A 21,248-nucleotide genomic window follows, 5' to 3' on the forward strand; every position below is an offset into this window, starting at 1 on the left:
AGCATGGGGGCTCTAGGCACGTGGGCTTCAGTAGTTGTGGCTCGCGGGCTCTAGAGCACAGTCTCAGTAGTTGTGGCGCATGGGCTTAGTTGCTCCATGGCACGTGAGATCTTCCTGGCCCAGGGCTCGAACCCATGTCCCCTGCATTGGCAGGCGGATTCTTAACCACTGCACCACCAGGGAAGCCCATGGGTAGCATTTTAAAATTTCATTCATACTGGGAATTCCCTGGCAGTCTAGTGGTTAGAGCTCTGTGCTTTCACTGCCAAGGGCACAGGTTCAATCCCTGGTCAGGGAACTAAGATCCTGCAAGCCATGCGGCATGGGGGAAAAAATTTTTTTTTCATTCATACAGATCTTGCCCATTCTTGTTAATTATTCCTAGGCATTTTATCTGACTTGTCACTATTGGGTCTTTTTTTGATTATACCTTTAACTTATTGTTTATATATAAGGGATATTTATTTCTGCATGTTACTTCCCCTCCCAACCACCACTTTACTAAATTCTATTATATGTAATAATTTTAAAGTTGATTCTCATGATTATATCTATGTAAATAAGCTATCATCTGCAATAATGATAATTACATTATCATTTTAGCTATATAAAATGTTTATAAATAGCTAAAACTTGGAAGAAAACATTAAGAAATGAGGTAAAATGAGTTAGGAAAAGTCTTTTTGTTAGTTATAAGTTCATTAATGATTAGTTAAAATGGTAACAGGATTCTTAGCATTTTAAATGAGTTCAGGGCCTGGACACATGGTATTCTAGAAATCAGAAATATTTGTAAGTGAAATTGTTTTCTGTTTAGGTCATCTGAGGAACACACAATATAGCAAATGTCCACATCTTCAAAGAGGGAAATTCTAGATGGTGAATTCTGGAAACTAAAAAACTAAGATTATTGATTCTTAGTAAAACTGTAGAAGTTATTAAAGAGTATTTTATGAATAGAAAAGGAAGCAGCGATCCCCAGATGCCTACAGTGGTCATGGCGATGTGATTCAGTCTCCCAAGGTGTTGGCTCTTCCTTGTCTTTGGGCCTTTAGCAGGTATCCTCTCAGCCTGGGATATTCCTCCCTTTTCTGCAAGAAGCCTGGCTCCTTTGGGTCCTTTGGGTCTCAGCTTCCATGTCACCTCCTCGAAGAGAGCTTTCCCTGATCATTCATTTTTCTGTCACAGCATTCTGTTCTTTTCCTTCATAGCACCTATCTCAATTTAAAATGATATATTTGCTATTTTCTTTCCTTAGTGTCAGTCTACCCATGTAAACTGTAAACTCCATGAAGACATGGACCATGTCTGTTTTGTTCACCACTGTGTATCCTATCCTATATGCCTATCACAGTACTTGACATTAGTAAATGCCTAACGTATATTTATTAAGTAAATGACTAAATGACTTTCCTTGTCAGTGTTACTAGATTAACAGACTAGAACATCATAGAGACAGTACATCTTGACTTCAGGAAAACATAACAGTTTCCTGATATGTTCTTTGAAAAAGATAGTGAATTTGCTAGAATATAGAATCATTTTTATTTGACTGAACAACCAACCAAAGAGAATTAATTCTCTAATTAGCTGGTGGGGTTGGTAAGACAGGGCTGTTTTTTGTCATGGCCTGCCTGTGGGATAACCAATGACTTGGAAAAATCATCCCCATGGGGGCAGCAGAGAGCATTAACAAAGAACCTCCTGAATTTGTGAAACCTGGTGAAAATTGTTATATATAAATATTAGGTAACATTTATCCGCTGCTTACAATGAGCTAGGCCCTGTGTTGACACTGCACACATATTATTTAATATAATCATTAAAACAGGGACCTATGACATGGATGTTATTTTATATTTGCCCTTTTTACAGATGAGAAAACAAGCTCAGAGAAGGAACTTGCCCAAAGTCATATTAGTGAGGGTCAGAGCTGGCAAATAAAGGGAACAGGTTAAGGAGAATTTTGGACAGCAGATCATTAGGATTCAGTGACTGATTGTGGTCCCTACTCTTCTATTCAGGAGCCAGCAGACACTGGAATTCTAGCTAAGGGCTTACAGCAAGGTTTGAAGTACAACTGAAATTAGGAGCAAGTATGATGCTTGGGTGAAAATGAGTAGCTAGAGCAGCTTGGAGTTAATGGGAAACCAAGACCTAGAGAGGACTGTCAGGTCAGCAAGTCATTGTAGGATAAAGTTCAAGAGGAAAGCCCAGGCAAGGACATAGGGATCAGAGTGGGCCTGGAAGAGCCATGAGGATACTTGTGACAATAGGTTGCTAACAGGGTATAGAATTCTTTAAGGGAATGTCTGGTTTAAAAACATTTTAATTCTGGCAGAGCTGGGGAACAGCATAGACTGGGACAAGCAGCCTCAATAGAGTATTCAGATTAAAAAAGATAAGAGATCTACTATAATTTGAATTGGTAGTACCATTGACTGGGAAAAAAATATTTAGTAGGGACATAGTAGCTATCTGAAGGGCTGACATTTAGCTCTGATGTGTTGATCCAGAGGAAAAAAAAAATAGGACCAATAAATGGAAGTTACAAAGAGATTTTTCTAAGTACAGAAAAAAAAAAAAAAGGTGTTTCTAACCACTGAAAATTAGAGTGAATTGAGAATTAAGTGCAGGACATACTGGAAATGGGAGCATGTGAAAGGTAGCTGAAGGATGTCAGTTTAATGATTCTAGTGAAGGAAGAGATAATTGTGGGAATAGAGTGTATTGAGAAGCAGAAAAGAATGGGATTCAGGGTCCAGTTGGAGGGGCCCGTCTTTGAAAGCTGGAGGGATGTTACCTCAGCTGAGGCTCCAAGGAAGAGACAGGAACTGATATAAAGGAAGGGATGTGAAAGGCGGAGGAACAGGAGAATCCTACATAGGGTTCTCAATCTTCTGAGAGTTTTCTCGAGTTTTTAGTTGAAGTAAGGAGAGGGTGGAAAAAGAACACCAGACAAGAAATGAAGTTTTTGCTTTAACTGCAGAGATGATGTACAGTTTAAGCCAAAGGGGAACAGCTGCTTAGCTACAACTAACAAAAAATCTTAGTGTCTGAAATATTTTTTCTCAGTGCTGGCCATGAGAGTGCCCGTCTCCTTGGTTTAGTATTTATCCCATTTCACCTCAGGAAATCTGCTCAGCTCTCTTTATTGGCATTATGATCTCTTCAGCACCTATTATATCTCAGGGCTTCATGTTTTTTGTTTGTCTGTCTTTTGTTTTGGCCACGCAGCGTGGCATGCGGGATCTTAGTTCCCTGACCACGGATCAAACCTGTGCCCCCTGCAGTGGAAGCACGGAGTCCTAACCACTGGACTGCCAGGGAATTCCCAAAGGCTTCATGTTTTAAGAGTGAATTTCCGGGGCCCCCCAAACAGAAAACTTTCCTACAAATGCAGTCATGAATGGACTAACTTAGGAACAGCTGGCCTGGCAACTGTTCCAATGTCTGGAATTTGTAAAATTTAGTTAAGGTTTGGCCCCAGGGAAAAGGATTAGGTCCTTCGAGTCCTATAGAGGAAGAGGGATTACTTTGAAGGCCTAATGAAGAAAAATCCCAGTCCTTCCTTTAGCTTTCCATTCTGAGTGAAGAAGAAGGCAATCTATCTTTTCCCCAGAGGCTGCAATGAGCAGATAGGACACCATACTATTAGAGAAGGCAGTCCTCAGCATGGACTCTCCTCTCTAATCCTCTAAATGGGGCTGGGTTAAGTTTAGGAGACGGGCTCATGGAAAGGAATTACTACCATGATGTCAAGATTGCTAGGTATCAAACCACTTCCGGATATGGGTAGGGAGAGAACATGATTCTATTTTAAGAAGTAGTGCCTGTGTCTGCCTCTTTTGTGGGCTTATGTGGGTGGGGCAAATCCCCCTTCCATATATCACAGCTAGCTACCTCTGTCCTGATGACTCGTCCACTAGGAAAAGTTAGGGAGTAATCTGTGAAGAAAATGAGAATATAGGGGAGGCTGTTTACAAAAGAACAGAGTTCCAGTATGGGGTGGTGGTGAAGCGGGGGTAGACATTTTTGGCTTTTTCTAATGGATATCTCTTCCCTTCAGCTGTGTAAAGTAGAGGTTGTTCATTCTTCCACTCCTGTAGGAAAGGGTGGCAGGGTATCATCCTTCTCTTTGCAGTCCACTGCTACTTTCAGATGATTGTGCTCTCATCCTCTTGTAAAAACTCTTCCTTCTTTAAAGCTTATGCCATTTGGCTCTAGTACCCTTTATCCCTCATGCTTACTGAGAACTCCAGTGCCTATTAAATAACCTTTCTGTGCCAACTCTTACTATCTGGGTGGTTTTAGGAAAATCCACGTGATCATTAGCTAGTTTTTGACCTTCTCAACTCCTACTTTCTCTATACTCCTACTTTCTTTTTCTCTTTAAATTAATTAATTAATTTTATTATTTTTTATTTTTTGGCTGTGTCAGGTCTTCGTTGTGGCATATGGGATCTTTCGTTGCAGTGCGCGCAGGCTTCTCTCTAGTTGTGGCATGCACATTTTCTCTCTCTGTAGTTGTGGCGCGCAGGCTCCAGAGCGCACGGGCTCTGTAGTTTGCAGCATGCGGGCTCTCTAGTTGAGGCGTGCAAGCTTAGCTGCCCCGCAGCATGTGGGAATCTTAGTTCCCCGACCAGGGATCGAGCCCGTGTCCCCTGCATTGGAAGGCGGATTCTTTACCACTGGACGACCAGGGAAGTCCCTACTCCTACTTTCAATTCCTTAACTTTACCATTTCTGGCAACACAAGTTTTTCTTGCTGGCAGCTTAAGGGCCATAGTAAAGAATGGGAGAGGAAGCATTCTTGACTGTGGAAATATTAGTGCTGCCAGAACTGGCTGGTGTTGACTTCAAGACCCACTGAAAGACTGGGACTGGCAACCATGACATATAAGGATGGAACAGCATGGGGGTTGAATTCCACGTGATATTTGGTGACGGTTCAAGATCTGGATTTGACCTTTATGCCAAGTTCCCAGGAAACCTGAGTCTGGAGCTAGCTTTTAACCTTTCTTGTTAGCTGCCTTTCTGGGGACATCTGACACTTTTAATAACTTCCATCCTCTTGAAACACTCTCTTCCTTCTTATTCTGTGACAATTAGGATCCAGTGTTTTTCTTCCTCACTGCTTGTTCCTTTTCAAAGATTCTCCAAGGGCTCTCCTACTTGTGCCTTAAATGTTAGAATTCACCAAGGCACTCTTCTTAGCCCCTGCTGTTCTCTGGGGAGCTTATCCAAATCTATGGCTTCAACTACCACTGAAATGTTCATGATCTCGAAATTCTGGCCTATACATCATTGGAGTTTTTAAAAAGCAGCTTTCTATAAAAGTAATATATGTTATGTACACAGTAAAACAAACAGTAAAGATGAATCTAAAATAAAAAGCATAAGGGCTTCCCTGGTGGCGCAGTGGTTGAGAATCTGCCTGCCAATGCAGGGGACACGGGTTCGAGCCCTGGCCTGGGAAGATCCCACATGCCGCAGAGCAACTAGGCCCGTGAGCCACAATTACTGAGCCTGCGCGTCTGGAGCCTGTGCTCCGCAACAAGAGAGGCTGCGATAATGAGAGGCCCGCGCACCGCGATGAAGAGTGGCCCCCACTTGCCACACTAGAGAAAGCCCTCGCACAGAAACGAAGACCCAACACAGCCATAAATAAATAAATAAATAAATAAATAAATAAATATTAAAAAAAAAAAAAAAAAAAAGCATAAGTTTCATCCCTCCCAGGCCCACTCTTCATAGTTAATTTTTTAACACTTGTGTAAATATGTAAGTATTCTTCTGCACTTGCTTTTTTTCCATTTAATATAATTTTCTCCCATGTGTTAGATTTGTACCTTCAACTGCCATTTGGACATCTCCATCTGGCTGTCCCACAGATATCTAAAACTCCTTCCCTTTCTTTGTAATTCTCCCTTATGCTATACCCTACTGCTAGCCTCTTTCTACCGTCAACACCGTGAAGAAATTGTCTTTACACACTGTGCCTTTCCAGTCACTCAATTTACCTCAATGTTGTTTCTACCCCCACTGTATCTCTGAAACAGCTTTCTCCAAAATTACTAAACGACTTGTTGCAAAATCCAATGGACACATTTTAGCCCACATCTTACCTGATCTGTTATGTTTGACACTGACCAGTTTCCTCGATACTTCTCTCCTGGTTTCTTCTTTCCTTTCCTTCTCAATGTCCTCTTTTCCTCTCTCTTCCCTCACGTCATCTCAAATTCCTCTTTCTAGGCCATCTTAGTCACTTCCATGGCTTCAACAACCTTCTATTTTCAAACGCTAGGGCGCCCCCCCCCGCCCCCCAAACTTTCCTTTTGGACTCCCAACCCACCTTATCTAATATTCTATTGTCTAATGGATATCCCACAGGCACCTAAAACTCACTCTTCCCCCACCCAAAACAACAATGAAAATGGCATTATTCCCCAGTTGCGCAAGCCAGAACACTGGGAAATACCTTGGATTCCTCCCTCAGCCTCATACCCATTTCCGATCAATTTTTCCCCATCTGCACTCCCCCTTCTAGAGGACAGACAGCTGTAGTCTCTTACCAGGGTAAGAGCTTCCCAATTGTTCTTACCTCTAACTTCACGCCCTCCAATTCATTCTCCCCATTGCAACCAGTGATCTTTCTAAAACGCAAATATATTTGTTCACACCTCTGCTAAGACTCTTCAAAACCTATTCATTACCCTTAGGATAAAATAAACTAACTTACAAGGCCTTGCGTAAACAGGCCCCTCCCAACCTCCGGGACTCATCTATTACCTCTCTTTTAACCAAACCAGGCTGCTGGCAGCTCCAGAAGGTACCTAGCCCCCCACCCCCAATTCCCAACAGTCCAGTATTCAGCTCAGGCGACACTTCCTTCAGGAAGTGGGTGCTCAAAAACCAAATGCTCAAAAAGTGAAATCCGAGAGGGCATCTGAGCAGCACTTTCTGTTCCGGACCCAAGTTTACAGAACGTCCGGGTTACCAGGAAGCTCAGAGCAAAGGTCAAACCCAGATCATGAACCTTCCCCTAAGTTCGCGGGGCAATCCGACCCCCGTAATATTCCGTCCTTACGCGTCATGGCTGCCAGTCGCAGTCTTTCAATGGATCTTGAAGTCGACACCAGACAGCTCCGACCCCACCAACGTTTCCACACTCAAGAACGCAACCCTCTCTCATGCTTTACTACCGCCCTGAAGCCGTCCTGAAGAAAAACTTGCGTTGCCAGCTTGCCCCAAAGCAAGATGGCTGCCAATCTCTATTCTCCGCTACCGAAATGAAGCTATCCACTCCCCGTTTAATGCCGCTGCCAGGCTGCCCTCAACTAGCATGGCTACTCCGGCTCATGCCTCACTATGGTCTCGAAGCCGCCACTAACCGGCCAGGTTCCGGGAGGCGCTGTTCAGGATGCAGCCACCCCCGCCCGCCTCTCCCCTCCCCCACGCCCGCGGTGGCGGCGGCGGCGGCGGCTGGAGCCCGGATGCGGCGCCGTGAGACAGGCCCGGGAGAGCGGCGCGGATGGATCCAACATGGCGGCGCCGAGCCTGAGCCGAGAGTGAGGCGGCAGGGCGGCCGGAGTGGGGAGGGGGAGTCGAGCGGGACGGGGCGGGGCCGGGCGGGGCCGCAAAGGGCTTGGGGAAGGAAAGTGGAGGGGGAGGCGGTGGCGACGTCTAGCCTGAGAACCTGAAGAGAGGGAGGTGACGGGACGCTGCAAGGTGGGGGAGGGGAGCGGCCGAGGGGGGCGTGCGGGGGAGGTGGCAACTGTGGGAGAGGGCAGGGTCGAGGCGGAGGAGTGGGGCAGGGGAGGGGCGTAAACAAGGGCCGAGGCTGGGCCAGGCTAGGGGTATTAGAGAGGCCGAGGTGGGGAGTGGGGCTGCGGTCCCGCCGGGCTGAGGGGGTAGGAACGGGAAGGAGGGGCCGAGGCTGTGAAGGGGAAGGGGGCTTGTGGCATGTGGTTGGAAGAAGGACTGGACTCTTGTAAGGGGTGTTGTGGAGAGGTGGGAAAAGGTGAAGATAGGATTTGCGGCGTTTGGGGGGAGGTTGTGAAAGTGTTAAATTGGAGGTGGGAGGGGGAAGGGCCTAGGGGAGAATTTGGGTGGAAAAGGAGAGGACGGAGGTTTGGGGAATGGAGAGCGTGTCGGTGTGACGAGGTAATGGAGAAAGTGAGAGACTAGGAGGAAAGTTTGGGAGGAAGGGGAATGGGATGGGAGATAGGACAGTGTAGCTGCACGAGTGATAGAGGTTCAGGGATTTCCCTTTCCCCTGTAGAAAGGAAGAGAGAGCAGAGTTAAGCAGCATCAGTTACAGCCAATTCTAATTGCCAGGCCTTTAGCTCTTACTAGGGTGGGAAGGGCAGAAGGGAATGGTCATGTGGGTTTGGAGAACTGGGGTTGGATGAGGGTTCAACTGGATTTCCAAAAGCTGCCTAGCTTACTGCTCCCTTGTTTTTCCTGGTTACAAAAAGAAGAGAAAATGGGGAGCCTGGTATCGCTGGAGTGTGGAAGGAGTAAAGGACTTTTCTAGTTTTAAACAATTAGCAATGCCAGAATGGGGAAACAGCCATGCTATATTGAAACGCTGTTTGCAGGGAACAGAAAACACAGGATGGTGTCTAGGCAGCCGTGCTAATTAAATGAGTGCTTTCGTTTCCAGACCCTTCTTTTGCTGTTTAAGTGCTAGGAGCAGGGGTCAGTATCCATACATAAAAAATGTTCCCTGGTGAAATGTAGATGTTTGACTGGATGCTGCCCCAGTGGATATTTTGTTCTCACTGTGTGCGAGAATTTGGAGGATAGTTCTGGTCTCATAAGTGAAGTAATGGAAAGAAAGTGCCTTCTTTGGCTGTAACCACTTTCCTCCTAGTTCATCTAAAGATGAAAGTCAATGTTAATACTGTAACAAAGTAGCTGGGCTTCATAAGGAATTGAGGAGTCAGGTGAGGTGTCAGAGGATAATTGGTTTTCCCACAAGTTGTTGAATTTGGGACCTTTCTTGCCCTAAGCCACTGAGACTGGAAATTCTTGGAGTTGCTATTGTGTTGTGAATTGGGTAACAGAAGGTTAGGGAAGCCTGGGGACTTTGATGGGAGTGAGTTCTCTCATTTAGCTTGGAGTGGATCATTTCAATTGAAATGGCTTTAGGCTTGTCTGTATATTTTTGCAGCTGAGATTGACTACCTCTTTGAGGTTTCAAAATAAAGCTTGAAAATTGACGCTTCCCCCTCTTATTTGTTTTTGCTTTGCTGCTGGCTTTGAACCTTGTGCTAGGAAGAGACCTGGGAAATTAAGTTTCTTGCAGAGGTAAGTCTGGAACTTTTTATTGTTTTCAAACAATGGAAGGGAATGGAAACGGCATGAAATGGAAATGGCATATTGGGGGTTGAGCTCAGTAATGGGGTAGCTGACAGGGAAAATGGGTTTTCAGTGTGTAAGATCTGTTGCAGTCATTGTCCCTTTGGGTCACTGGAGATTGATAGGAGGGAAAGGAGAACAGAAATTAGGTGTCTTAGGGCAAGCCTCCAGCCTTGTTTTGTTATTATTTAGCCTTCGTGGTCAGCTCTGAGAGAAACATTTTTAAACATATGGAACTTTGTACTCTAGTACAGTGTCTACTAAATGTTGCCCTTGGAGGGTTACTGAGGCACCTGCCCCGGGAAGGCTTTTCCTCTAGCTTACTCTTTCTCCTAGTTGTTCTGGAATCTTCATTTTGAAAACACAGTTTGTAATTCTGACTTCCAGATATTTGGTTACATTTTCTTGGTCCTACCAGCAAGAAAGCTCTTTATGTAGTCGTCTTAGTCATCTTTAAGGTTTTCCATGTCCTTTACATTTCAGGTTTCAAGACATCACTCTTTTTTAGATTTTCCACATGACTTTCCCTCTCACAGGGCTTCTGCGAGAGTCAAATACCTCTAGTTCTTTTGGGATGAAACTAGACTGTTGTTTTCATTTCAAGGCATCACTCTATTTATTTCTTCCACATGACTTCTAAGGGCTTCTGAGAGAATCAAGTACCTCAAAAAATACAGATCTCATCCCTGGTTGGGATGAGACTAGACTTTGTATGGAAGTAGAAATCTAATAGATAACTATTAATCAAGAGGAAGTCCTGTAGATACATATAGATTGTTTGTTGGTCCTTGGCTGGCTTGGACCTCCCAAAAGAAAACAAACAACAAAAAACCCTGCAGCTCCAGGAAATGCAGCAATTCATCAGAATAAAGAATTAGTCTTGGGAACCTATTAAGGGCGATCCATACGTTAGGCTCTCAAATAGACCCAAATCAGCCAGCAGGATCAGGACTCTTGTTTACTGGAGTGTTTGTCTCTTGGTGTCTGGCAATATTTCAGGCACCAAGATTCTGAAGTTCTTTGTAATCTTTAGTTTTAGAGGGGGTACATTCTCCTCACTGCTCTGATACTTTTCATCTAAGATCTCTGTATAATTTAAGCTGAGTTGCTTCGATTCACTGCCACAGAAAGCTGAGTATATTTTGGTTTAAGAGGAAGTTGGCCACGTTCTTTTAGTGCTGAAGTTAGATAGATTCTTGGAACCCCCATCTGGATTGCTGAGTGAGTGAACTCACCATCCTAGATGATAATTAAGTGGGGAGGGCTGCCTATTAGTCTGCATGCCAGCCTCCTGACATTTCTCCCAAGGACAAGCATGGCCTTGGGAAACTTCTGCCTCTTCTACATTTTGCTTCATTGCGTAAGCAGTATAAGTCTGATCAGCAGCCTAACAAGGAAGGGTCTGCTTTTGGTCTAGTTTTGGGACTTTAAAGATGGCTGCAAGGTTTAAGTGCAGGATCCTTTCTGTCTGTCTTGCAGAGGATGGCATTTCTCTGATCTGCACAGAAATTTAGATTGAACTAGGTCAAATTAGACCTCCTGGGATGGGGCGGAAGGGAGTGTAGTCCTGTCACCTGCTGTTCACCTAAATGGCAACAGCAGGTGATAGAGAAGCCAAGTTGGAGTGGGATGGAACTCCTTAGTTAAGTTAAATGAGTCTTTGTCTGACTGGCTTTTCTTCTGGAATATTGTTTGATGGGTTTGGGTTGGAGGGACCAAATGACTTCCTTTTCCAGATATAGGATGGAAGCGACATGCTGTCTCTCCTTTTGACCCTTCATCATGCTCCGTCTAGAATAGGATTTCTCATCTTTAGCATTATTGACATTTTGGACCAGATAATTCTTTGTTGTAAGAGGCCGTCCTGTGCATTATAGGATGTTTAGCATCATCCATCGCATTTACTCACTGCACGCCAGTAGCACCCTCCCTTACCACCCTCCCAGTCATGACAATCTAAAATGACTCCAGACATTGCTGAATTCCCCTGGAGGGCAAAATCGCCCCTGGTTGAGAACCACTGACCTAGAAGCTCTGATAATTCCTGTCACTTTGATCCAGCCTAGGATCTACGACTTAAAGGTGGCTGTTTTTTCCTCAAATCTAGGGAGTTAACCCTCAGGATTGAGACCTATTGTAGAATTGCATCCATTGATACATAATTAGGACCACAGTGCTTTCCTGTATTCTGCTTCATTTTCCAGTGACCAGGTATGTGGGGACAATATTTCCTAATTTCCTGGGGTTTATAGTCAGGACACTTTGAATTAGAGAGCTCTGAAGCAGCCTGCTCTTCTGATTGGTTGAATGTGAAACCTGCCCATCTGTTTTTTATGGGATCCACATAATGAACAGCTGGCCAAGGGGAACAGGTGGGATAGGGAACAAGGAGAGGTCGTAGGGGCTCTAAGGAGACTCAGTTTTCTCATGTTACCTGCTATGAGCAAGAAGTTGTTTTCCTTCAGTCCCCTCTCTTTGTAGCCAGTGACTGCAGCAGGTGAAACAAGAGAGGAAGAGACAAGGAAAACCAGTCAATAGTTGAATCGCTATTTTCCCAGTTGTTTCCCATGCTTTGGGTGGGACATCTGGGCTCTCATAACTAGATAAGGGCTGTATTTCCTGTCCACATATCTGAACACATGGTATGGGGCTAGGTGATTACAGGGTGGCCCTTCCCTTTTCTTATTTGTTTATTTATTTATTTTTGGCTGTGTTGGGTCTTCCTTGCTGCGCATGGGCTTTCTTTAGTTGCGTGGGGGGGGGCTGCTCGTTGTAGCAGTGCGCGGGCTTCTCATTGCAGCGGCTTCTCTTGTTGGGGAGCATGGGCTCAAGGCACGTGGGCTCAGTAGTTGTGGCACGCAGGCTCTAGAGCGCAGGCTCAGTAGTTGAGGCGCACGGGCTTAGTTGCTCCGCAGCATGTGGGATCTTCCCGGACCAGGGCTCGAACCCATATCCCCTGCATTGGCAGGCGGATTCTTAACCACTGCGCCACCAGGGAAGCCCTCCCCTTTTCTTAAGGGTATGAGTCTCTCTGTGCTTCCGTTTCAGGATTAAAAGAGAGAACCAGGTCCTACTTGCTCTTCAATTTTCTGAGTCCCCAACAGCTTGACTTTTTGAAGTAGTTTATAATTTTATTCTCTTTCTTAACCTAGCCTGTTTCTTGGAGTATAAAACGGACAGAACAGCCTGTCTCGCTGTTGAGTAGGGTACTATGGTATGGGTAGTTTTGCAATGTGGGGGAGGCTATAGCCAGTTAGAGTATATGCATGATACCTGAGTTGCGTGTACTTTTAATGGGGTCCTCTCACTCTCGGATTTTTGTGAGTTTTTTTCTTAATTGGTGTTGCTTGTGGTGATCTCTTAGAGATTCATTTCTGTTCAACAACAGGTTACTCCTACTATATGCCAGCCTCCATCCATTGCTAGGCACTAGAGACATAAAGATGAATATGACCTAGGCCCTCTACATGAGTCGCTTAAGATCTAATAGGCTAATAAATACACAAATAATTTTAGTACACTTCGATAAATGGTTTAAGGGAAATATGTACAGTGTTCCATAGGAGCACAGAAGAGGACTACTTATACCAGCATGGGGGTGTAGAGAATGAATTTGAAGATGGCATCTGAGCTGGTTCTTAAAGGATGAGTAGGAGTTAACCATCTGAAAAAGGGTGGTAATGGGGGGTGTGGAAGAGAAGGGAGAGGGGCATTCAGGCAAAGAGAATAGTCTGAAGAAAGTTACAGAGAAATGAATTGTATGATGTATGTGAACTATAAACAAACGGATAATGTTAGAGAATAAAAAGTGAGCTGTGAGGTTGGCAAAGTAGGCAAGGCCTGATCTTGGAAGGTTTGGTGTGTTGGGTAAGGAGTTTGGAGTGTTCTTATTGGTAAGGAGGGGACTGTAGCGAGGTCTTAAGCCGAAAAGTGATGTGGTCAGTTGTGCATTTTAGATAATTCAGCTGGACGTGGGGGATTGATTTAGGCAGGTTAGGGTTGGTGGCTGCAACAGACTTAGAGAGGCTGTTGCAGTAATCCAGGTGAGAGATTACTGGGGCCTGAACCAGTGTGGTGGTTGTAGAGGTGGAAGGGTGAGGCAGATTTAAGAAATAGAAAGTAGCATCAACAGGAATTTATAATTGATTGGGTGATTGGAGGTTGTGGTCAGGTGGTGGAGCAGTATTGGGTGGTACTCTCTCCCGGGGCAGTGATTATGAGTGGCTAGAGAGGAGGTGAAAGTTGTTGGACTTGAGGATTGGTTATTGGCTGGGTCACTGATATTACCCAGGATGATGGAGGAAATTTGTGAATTAAATGCCAAAATATATAATAAATGTAGGACTGTGATTGGTCATTGACAGGGGATTGGTAAATGACGACCATGAGGAAAGGTTAGCAGGTGACATATCCAAATGGTGTGTGAACATCAGGCGAGTACAGGTGGCATAGGAGACTTACAAGAATGCTCAACCTAGGAGCTTAGTGATGTTTGTTGTTTTAAATCCATGAGTTCGGTGGCTATTTAATTAACTTTCTTAGCATTTATTCTCCTGCACTTGGTTTGATTGTAGGAAATATGAGGTTAGGTTTGTGGAGGGATGAGTCTGGGCTGCAGAGGCCAAGGATGCTTATCTCTTTGAAATCTCTTAACCATTTAGATAAGTTTTACAGTGATTTCACATGCATCTTCTCATTGGATTCTTAACTCCGAGGAGTAGTTTCTTTCATCCCTGTTTTGTAGATGGGGGCAGTGAGACTTTCAAGTTAAGTGACTTAAGGTCACACAGCTACACAGTTTGTTAATGACATAGGCAGAATTTTTTTTTTTTAAGTCCCATTTTTCTTTTTTCTATTTATTTATTTATGGCTGCATTGGGTCTTCGTTGCTGCATATGGGCTTTTTCTCTAGTTGCAGCGAGCAGGGGCTACTCTTTGTTGTGGTGTGCGGACTTCTCGTTGCGGTGGCTTCTCTTGTTGTGGAGCACGGTCTCTAGACGTGCGGGCTTCAGTAGTTGTAGCTCGCAGGCTTAGTTGCTCCGCGGCATGTGGGATCTTCCCGGACCAGGGCTCGAACCTGTGTCCTTTGCATTGGCAGGTGGATTCTTAACCACTGCGCCACCAGGGAAGTCCTGAAATAGGCAGAATTAAAACTAGTTGTAACCCTAAAGGCTTTCAGCTTCCCTGTTGTCAGCCCCTAAGTTCATCTGATGCAGCTTCTATATTAGAATTTAGAGTGAATTCTCTACTTCTCCTCATTTCACCTACATTTAAGGGATGAATTGATTGGGGGCGCTGGCAGGGAGAGCACAAGGGACCAAAAGCAGTATTTTGGAGGCCAGAGGAACAATTGGGGTAATATTTAATAGCAACTTCTGCTAAATATGTAGTGCTAAAATTGCAGTTAACAAGTCTTACTTAGCAGAAGGGACCTTCTTTCTCCAGTAGGATCTGGACTTAGGGCAGCATCTGTTGGATATACAGAGCTCTAGGCTATATTTTTTAATAAGTACTTTGTAGGGACTTCCCTGGCAGTCCAGCAGTTAAGACTCCGTGCTTCCAATGCAAGGGTCGGGGAACTAAGATCCCACATGCCGCGTGGTGCAGTCAAAAAAAAAAAAAAAAAAAACTTTGTAAAAGTTAATAAACGCTTATTAAGCACTACACTGTGCCAGGCATTGTGTTGGGCTCTGGGAATATAGGAATGGATGACTAATTCCTGACATTGAGTGGTTCACAGGTTCTTTCCTTTTCCTTATAGTATACTGGGGATTGCAGCTGCTGAGCAGGGATTCTGGAAAGCATTGTGCACCTGAGCCCCCAGCATGGCGGGCCTAAAGCGGAGGGCAAGCCAGGTGTGGCCCGAAGAGCATGGTGAGCAAGAGCATGGGCTGTATAGCCTGCATCGCATGTTTGACATCGTGGGCACCCACCTGACACACAGAGACGTACGAGTTCTTTCCTTCCTCTTTGTTGATGTCATTGATGACCACGAGCGTGGCCTCATCCGAAATGGACGTGACTTCTTATTGGCGCTGGAGCGCCAGGGCCGCTGTGATGAGAGTAACTTTCGCCAGGTGCTGCAGCTGCTGCGCATCATCACTCGCCATGACCTGCTGCCCTACGTCACCCTCAAGAGGAGACGGGCTGGTGAGGGTGCACTGGGGGCTGGGGACACTGGAATCAGGGAAGAGCTGTGGGCGGCCCTGAGTGAGCAGCATTGGAGTCCAAGCAGAAGGAGGCATTGACGCTGGGGAGTACTGAGGAGGATAAGTTATGAGGCCCATTGGAGGGTTGGACTGGGAGAAGGGAAGGGTGTATCTTTTCCTGAGTGAATCCCTCTCCCCCTACAGTGTGCCCTGATCTTGTAGACAAATATCTGGAAGAGACATCAATTCGCTATGTGACACCCAGAGCCCTCAGCGATCCAGAACCGAGGCCTCCCCACCCCCCTAAAACAGGTGAGACAATATTAACTCCCCCTAATTTCCATAATCAAGAAAGAGGACACTGGACCCATCTTTTCCCAGTTTCGCCAGCCTAAATGAAAGGACACTGTGCCCCCCCCATATCTGGCCCCCCAAAAATCAGATGAGGTGTTAATGCTTCATCTGGGTCCTGTAATTGTTCTCACATTGTATCCGCCTTTCAGGTCACATTATTGATACTGCTTTTAGTGCTAAGTCTAAATGATCCTTCCTCATTCCAAGTGAAGTGTTTGAATTTCTGCTTTTACCCTACTGTGTCTCCCTTTTTACCCTCTGGTCAGTGCCTCCCCACTATCCTGTGGTGTGCTGCCCCACTTCGGGCCCTCAGATGTGTAGCAAGCGGCCAGCTCGAGGGAGAGCTACACTTGGGAGCCAGCGAAAACGCCGGAAGTCAGTGACACCAGATCCCAAGGAAAAGCAGACATGCGGTGAGGAAGTTCAAGGGTTCTAGAGGTAGAGTAGACTTGAAGGGAAATACAAAGAACTGCTGGAATACTGGGCAGTTATTCTATTCAGTGTAAGGCTCAGTTTGATTGCTGTTGCAAAGTGAGATTGAATGGTATAGTCTCTGGGAGGAGAACTCCTCTACCTTTGTGGCAGAGTACGTTTCAACTCTTTCTAGGTAATACTAGATGAAAGGGATGCTGTTATGACATCCTTATTGTAGGATGACCCAAGTCATGATAGAGTATTAAAGTGAAATTGTGTGTCTGTTAATTAGGAAAATATCTCCTAGAATCAAGGTGCTACTTGTGAGTGATGGAAATAATCTGACCTGGGCATGGCCCATTTAAGGGAACCTCTTGAGTTCAGGCAAGGATTTCAGAGGTACATAGAAAAGAACTAGTTCTGGGAAGAGGTAGAGAAGCTGTCAGGTGATGTTCCCAACTTTGCTAGTCTGCTGTTCTATTCAACCTTTCAAACTTGCGTGTAAAGTGCAAATTCTTCTGCATATCTTCTTTTCCCCACAGACATAAGACTGCGGGTTCGGGCTGAATACTGCCAGCATGAGACTGCTCTGCAGGGCAACGTCTTCTCTAACAAGCAGGACCCACTTGAGCGCCAGTTTGAGCGCTTTAACCAGGCCAACACCATCCTCAAGTCCCGGGACCTGGGCTCCATCATCTGTGACATCAAGTTCTCTGAGCTCACCTACCTCGACGCATTCTGGCGCGACTATATCAATGGCTCGTTACTAGAGGCACTTAAAGGTGTCTTCATCACAGACTCCCTCAAGCAGGCTGTGGGCCATGAGGCCATCAAGCTGCTGGTGAATGTGGACGAGGAGGACTATGAGCTGGGCCGACAGAAACTCCTGAGGAACTTGATGCTGCAAGCATTGCCCTGACCTTTTTCCCCTTCTCACTTCTCTGGGGACTTCTCACCACCCACCTCTGGAGCTTACCTACCGTTCTGGGGTTTGTTCTCTACCCTTCCAACCAATCACACCCCTGCCTTTTTTTTTTTTTTTAAAGGAAAAGACAAACGAAAAATGGAAGTGGTGTTCCCCACCCCTCCCTGCACCCATGTGCCTGGGCTTCCCTTTGTTTCCCTTTTCCACTTACCCCCCTCATGTGTGTCTCTACAGCCACCTTGCCACTGAGCCGTAAGACAAATGTATAGGGAGAAGCAAAGTCTATAGAACATAGTCTTTGTAAGGGATTGAAGTGATCACTGCTTTTGGGTGCATTGAGGGGTTATCAGTACTTCTGGCTTTATGAGGGCTCTTAAATTTTGTCTGAGAAACCAAAGGGCTGTCAGTAGGGAGCTGTGTGGAAGGTGGGACTCTGAAGTGTATTTTGGAAATTAATCACCACCCTCTCCCAAATTATAGAATTTTTAAAAAACAAAGAAGCTGTGGCCCTTTCCACTCTCTCCTGGCCTCTGGTGCTGCTCCTCTCTGCCTCGTTTCCTCCATTCCATGGCTTGAAACCTCGGCCTGGTGTGGCTCCTTCCTTTTCCCTCTTTGTCAAACCCTCTTCAAAGGAGTAATAGGTAAGCGGACTAGGTCAGCCTAGTCACCCTCCCAACTGTGGTGTGTGTGTACACACATACACAGGGTGGATGGAGAAGAGGTTGCTGATTAAAATACACTCCCCCTAAAAAGGGGAAGGGGGAGTGTGACACTTTCTTTCCATGTTCAAGTGAAAATAAATAATGTACCCTGCAGCCCTTTTCCCCTTTGCTTTCTTCTGGCTTGGGCAAAGGGCATCATAGGTGAAAGTGAAATGATTCAATATCAATTCCTTTCTTCTTTTTCTTTCCCCATCCTCTACCCCCAGTCCCACCCCCAAGCTTGGGAGCATGGGGTTGGGACATGCACTGAGTGTCGCACTTTTATTTAGATAGGGAGGCATGTTGAATGAGTCAGGAGGCCTAGAACTGGAGTCTAGTCCAGCTGGTACAATACCACCTCCCCTTTCAGCTCCCCAAAGAGATATCCAGACACAGACTTTATGATTATTATATTTTTTTCATTGCCAGTGCTGCTCAGCCCTCAGCATAACTTCAGTTTTCATGAAATAAACAGTGACTATATAAAATTCCACCTTTCTGAAATTGAAATCTGAGCTCAGGTGAAAGTTTCTTCTTTCCTAAGAAGCTGAGCCTGTGTTCCAGCAAGAGAGACAAGGTTCTCCAAGTGAGGGGAGCTGCACCTGGGTCCTGCCTACAAGTCACAGCAACACCAGCTCACAATGGGGGTCTCAACGGACAGAAGTCAAAAGTCTTAAGACAGTGGGTGACCCAGATGGCCATAGAGTTCAGGCCTACGGTGCTGGAACACAGGCAGGTGTTGGCGCAACCGTCGCAGATAATTGAGGTCAATTCGGGCAAGGCAGAGGCCTGGTCCTTCAGAGCAGCGGGCCACCACTGTTCCCCAGGGATCTACCACCATGCTATGGCCATAACTTGCTCTCTTCTCATGGTGGCGTCCACACTGTGCTGCCGCCACTACATAGCACTGGCTTTCAATGGCACGGGCCCGCAGCAACACCTGGGGATGGAGGAGATAGGCGTTGACTTAAGTACAGGTAGCAGCTAGTAGGGAAGTGATAGGCCATGGACATTACAGGCCAATCTACCCACTGTGACCATTCTGATAATTGCCTATGAATGATTTACTATGTTAACTGTTCTGAGAGGCAACAATCTGGGGAAGTGAATTTTCCCACTAGGTGGGAAGGAGAAGAAAATCTTTTAACTGGTAGAGCCAAGGGAGGAGAATGAGTTAAGAGAAGGCCCTTATGTTCTAAAGAGGTGTCCCCTTACCTCCCAATGGGCTGGGCCTGTAACAGATCCAAATGCTGAAGGGTAGGTAAGTATTTCTGCTCCAGCCTGAACCAATGCCAGAGAGAGTTCAGGGAACCGCATGTCATAGCAGATAGCTAGACCAATCTGCAATGAAAACAGCCTGTTTAGTCCCCCGCCCTGTTTGTCACAGCATCTGGTCATAACCCCGCTACTCCACTCCTTAGGGCTTTCTATGCTCTACTACCACTTCAAAATATTCCTATTCCCCTCCCTCTTGCTCCTCTCCCACCCTCATCCTTTCACAACTCCCACCTTGCCTGCTGGTGTGCTGATAGGAGACTCAAGACTGGGCCCAGGTATGGTAGAGTTGCTTTCATGCATAGGCCCCTGCCCTGGAATCTCTACGTCACACAGATGCGTCTTCCTATACGTGGCCACTACTGACCCTTGAGTAAGAGGGAGAAACAGTACTCAGTGCTGGTGCTCTAGAAGCCCAGCTTAGTTCCTCTCCTCCCAAAGAGGAGATAGCTTATAGGCTAGGAACAGAAATACAAACGGCGGCCCTAAAACCCTTGGCCAAGGAAACAGAGTTGAGAAACAACACAGAATTCTGGAGAATCTTAGGTAGAAGAGCCTGAGAAGAGGCAGGCTGAAGAGTCTCACCCTTGTTGTTCAGAATCACATGACAATTGTAGATTTTCTGAGTCTGCTCCCAGTCTTGGCCACGCTCATGGAAACCACCCAAGGACAGCCAGAGTCCACATTCCCTGAGGGGGAGGGGACACTGACAACTCTTCTCAAGGCTCTACCCTCATATCTGGCAATCCTGGGACATTACCCAGAAAGAAACTACCTCTCCCTCCCCCTTTCCCTGATACCTGGCAAGCTGGGTATATTCTCCCAAAAGGTTCCCACCCAGTGGCTCAGACAGGTGAAGCGTCTCTTCAGGGTTCCGTGCAATGAAGTCAAATGCCTCAGGCAGGAAAGCCAGGCAAGCGCCCAGTCTGGCAGCCTCCCGAATCAGCTCAGCACATGTTATAAAGTTCTGTTTCTTGTCTGGTGTCGATGTTACCTGGCACACAGCCACCAGGGGTAGTTCCCAGGAGGAAGAGGAGACAGCCATGGCTCTGAGTCTGTGAATGGCACAGGCAGGACTCAGACTGACTAGCATGGGGAAACCCAAGTTTAATGATAAGAGGCTAAAATGGGGAGGCAGGAAGGCTGGACTTTCCTTTGATTCTGCTCTTACAGGGCACAGTGACCCATGGCACAATGACCCACTGATCAAATGTTCTGTGATGGCTGGCACCCCAGTGTTTCCCACCATCCATACATTTAACAAACATTTATTGAGCATCTACTATGTGCCAGGCACTGAGAACACAACAAAACATGTTACCTGGGCTGAGCACAAAGTACTGAGAGTCGAGGTATCCGGAGTCCAGGACACAAAAGAAGGGACAGGAGCTGGTGAGGAGGCCTGATGATGAAGCCCAACCTGAAGAAGGTGAGAAATCAGGACACCAACCCCACTCTCAAGCAATACATTTCTAAGATCCTCTGACTTCTCTCTTCATACTGTGACGCTGAATCAGGGCCCCGCCTGTAAAACCCCCCAAGTCTTCAAAACACTCTGTACCACAAGTAATTATGGGCTACCGGAAGAGCTCATAAAGTGGGAAGATGGAGGAAAGGGCTTTGATCTCACATTAAATTGGAGCCTCTTTCCTCAGTCAAATGTTTCAGCAGTTCACAAGTCATCTCCAAGATACTTCCTTGGTTTTCCCAGCCTCAGTTCTTGACTGTGCACCTGCACAGTTTTATTGACGCAAAGCATATTTCCCCCACCAGAATCTCTGAGGGGAAGTTCACCCTCCCTCGTTCCTCATCACCCAGGGCCCTACCCGCGCCCCACTCTCCAGTTAACCCGTCCTTCCCCGCCTCTCCCAGGGGCAGCGTCTCTGTTGCACAAGTTAAAGCACGGCAGGTGAGAGTCACCGCGGCGGGCGGGAAAGGTAGTAGGTCCTACATGAAGATACGGCCAAAACGATTCGCAGGATCCGAATCGAAGAGCGGCCTGGAGGTGGGGGCGCCGGGGGCGAGAGGGCGGTAACTCCGAGACCGGACGTGACGCAGGGCGGG

At 46.1% G+C, this 21,248-nt stretch overlaps 2 protein-coding genes across 10 annotated transcripts; one reads left to right on the forward strand and one right to left on the reverse strand.

Moving 5' to 3' along the window:
- Nucleotides 1–7,330: 7,330 nt before the first annotated feature.
- DEDD (death effector domain containing) lies at nucleotides 7,331–18,023 on the forward strand. 6 transcript variants are annotated; one of them, XM_061183201.1, is made up of 7 exons: nucleotides 7,331–7,571; nucleotides 9,283–9,315; nucleotides 11,474–11,577; nucleotides 15,128–15,516; nucleotides 15,720–15,827; nucleotides 16,136–16,282; nucleotides 16,826–18,023. In XM_061183201.1, the coding sequence occupies exons 4-7, from the start codon at nucleotides 15,192–15,194 to the stop codon at nucleotides 17,200–17,202; spliced, it is 957 nt and encodes a 318-aa protein (XP_061039184.1). In that variant the 5' UTR covers nucleotides 7,331–7,571; nucleotides 9,283–9,315; nucleotides 11,474–11,577; nucleotides 15,128–15,191; the 3' UTR covers nucleotides 17,203–18,023. The 6 variants fall into 6 exon arrangements, with proteins under 6 accessions (XP_061039184.1, XP_061039182.1, XP_061039183.1 ...); XM_061183203.1 differs by lacking the exon at nucleotides 7,331–7,571 and adding an exon at nucleotides 7,651–7,731; XM_061183199.1 differs by lacking the exon at nucleotides 11,474–11,577.
- A 281-nt stretch (nucleotides 18,024–18,304) lies between these two features.
- On the reverse strand, nucleotides 18,305–21,211 carry NIT1 (nitrilase 1). Of its 4 annotated transcripts, none has more exons than XM_061183195.1 (7): nucleotides 21,136–21,211; nucleotides 20,506–20,604; nucleotides 19,985–20,239; nucleotides 19,770–19,873; nucleotides 19,419–19,552; nucleotides 19,125–19,250; nucleotides 18,305–18,849 (listed from the first exon to the last, which is right to left on the reverse strand). In XM_061183195.1, coding segments are annotated over exons 1-7 (987 nt in total). In that variant the 5' UTR covers nucleotides 21,138–21,211; the 3' UTR covers nucleotides 18,305–18,582. The 4 variants fall into 4 exon arrangements, with proteins under 4 accessions (XP_061039178.1, XP_061039179.1, XP_061039180.1 ...); XM_061183196.1 differs by having other exon boundaries at nucleotides 21,011–21,207; XM_061183197.1 differs by having other exon boundaries at nucleotides 21,105–21,196.
- Nucleotides 21,212–21,248: the final 37 nt, after the last annotated feature.

Source organism: Eubalaena glacialis, chromosome 3, assembly GCF_028564815.1.
Source record: "Eubalaena glacialis isolate mEubGla1 chromosome 3, mEubGla1.1.hap2.+ XY, whole genome shotgun sequence".
NCBI lineage: Eukaryota > Metazoa > Chordata > Mammalia > Artiodactyla > Balaenidae > Eubalaena > Eubalaena glacialis.

What these genes read in the sequence shown, in the direction of transcription:
- DEDD (XM_061183201.1), top strand. Translation starts at nt 15,192, where the DNA reads ATGGCGGGCCTAAAGCGGAGGGCAAGCCAGGTGTGGCCCGAAGAGCAT. An exon ending in CCTCAAGAGGAGACGGGCTG is followed by an intron (nt 15,517 to 15,719) that starts GTGAGGGTGCAC and finishes CTCCCCCTACAG; the next exon opens with TGTGCCCTGATCTTGTAGAC. An exon ending in CAAGGAAAAGCAGACATGCG is followed by an intron (nt 16,283 to 16,825) that starts GTGAGGAAGTTC and finishes TTTTCCCCACAG; the next exon opens with ACATAAGACTGCGGGTTCGG.
- NIT1 (XM_061183195.1), bottom strand. An exon ending in GTACTTTGTGCTCAGCCCAG is followed by an intron (nt 20,240 to 20,505) that starts GTAACATGTTTT and finishes TGCCATTCACAG; the next exon opens with ACTCAGAGCCATGGCTGTCT. An exon ending in TCAGCACACCAGCAGGCAAG is followed by an intron (nt 19,251 to 19,418) that starts GTGGGAGTTGTG and finishes TTTTCATTGCAG; the next exon opens with ATTGGTCTAGCTATCTGCTA.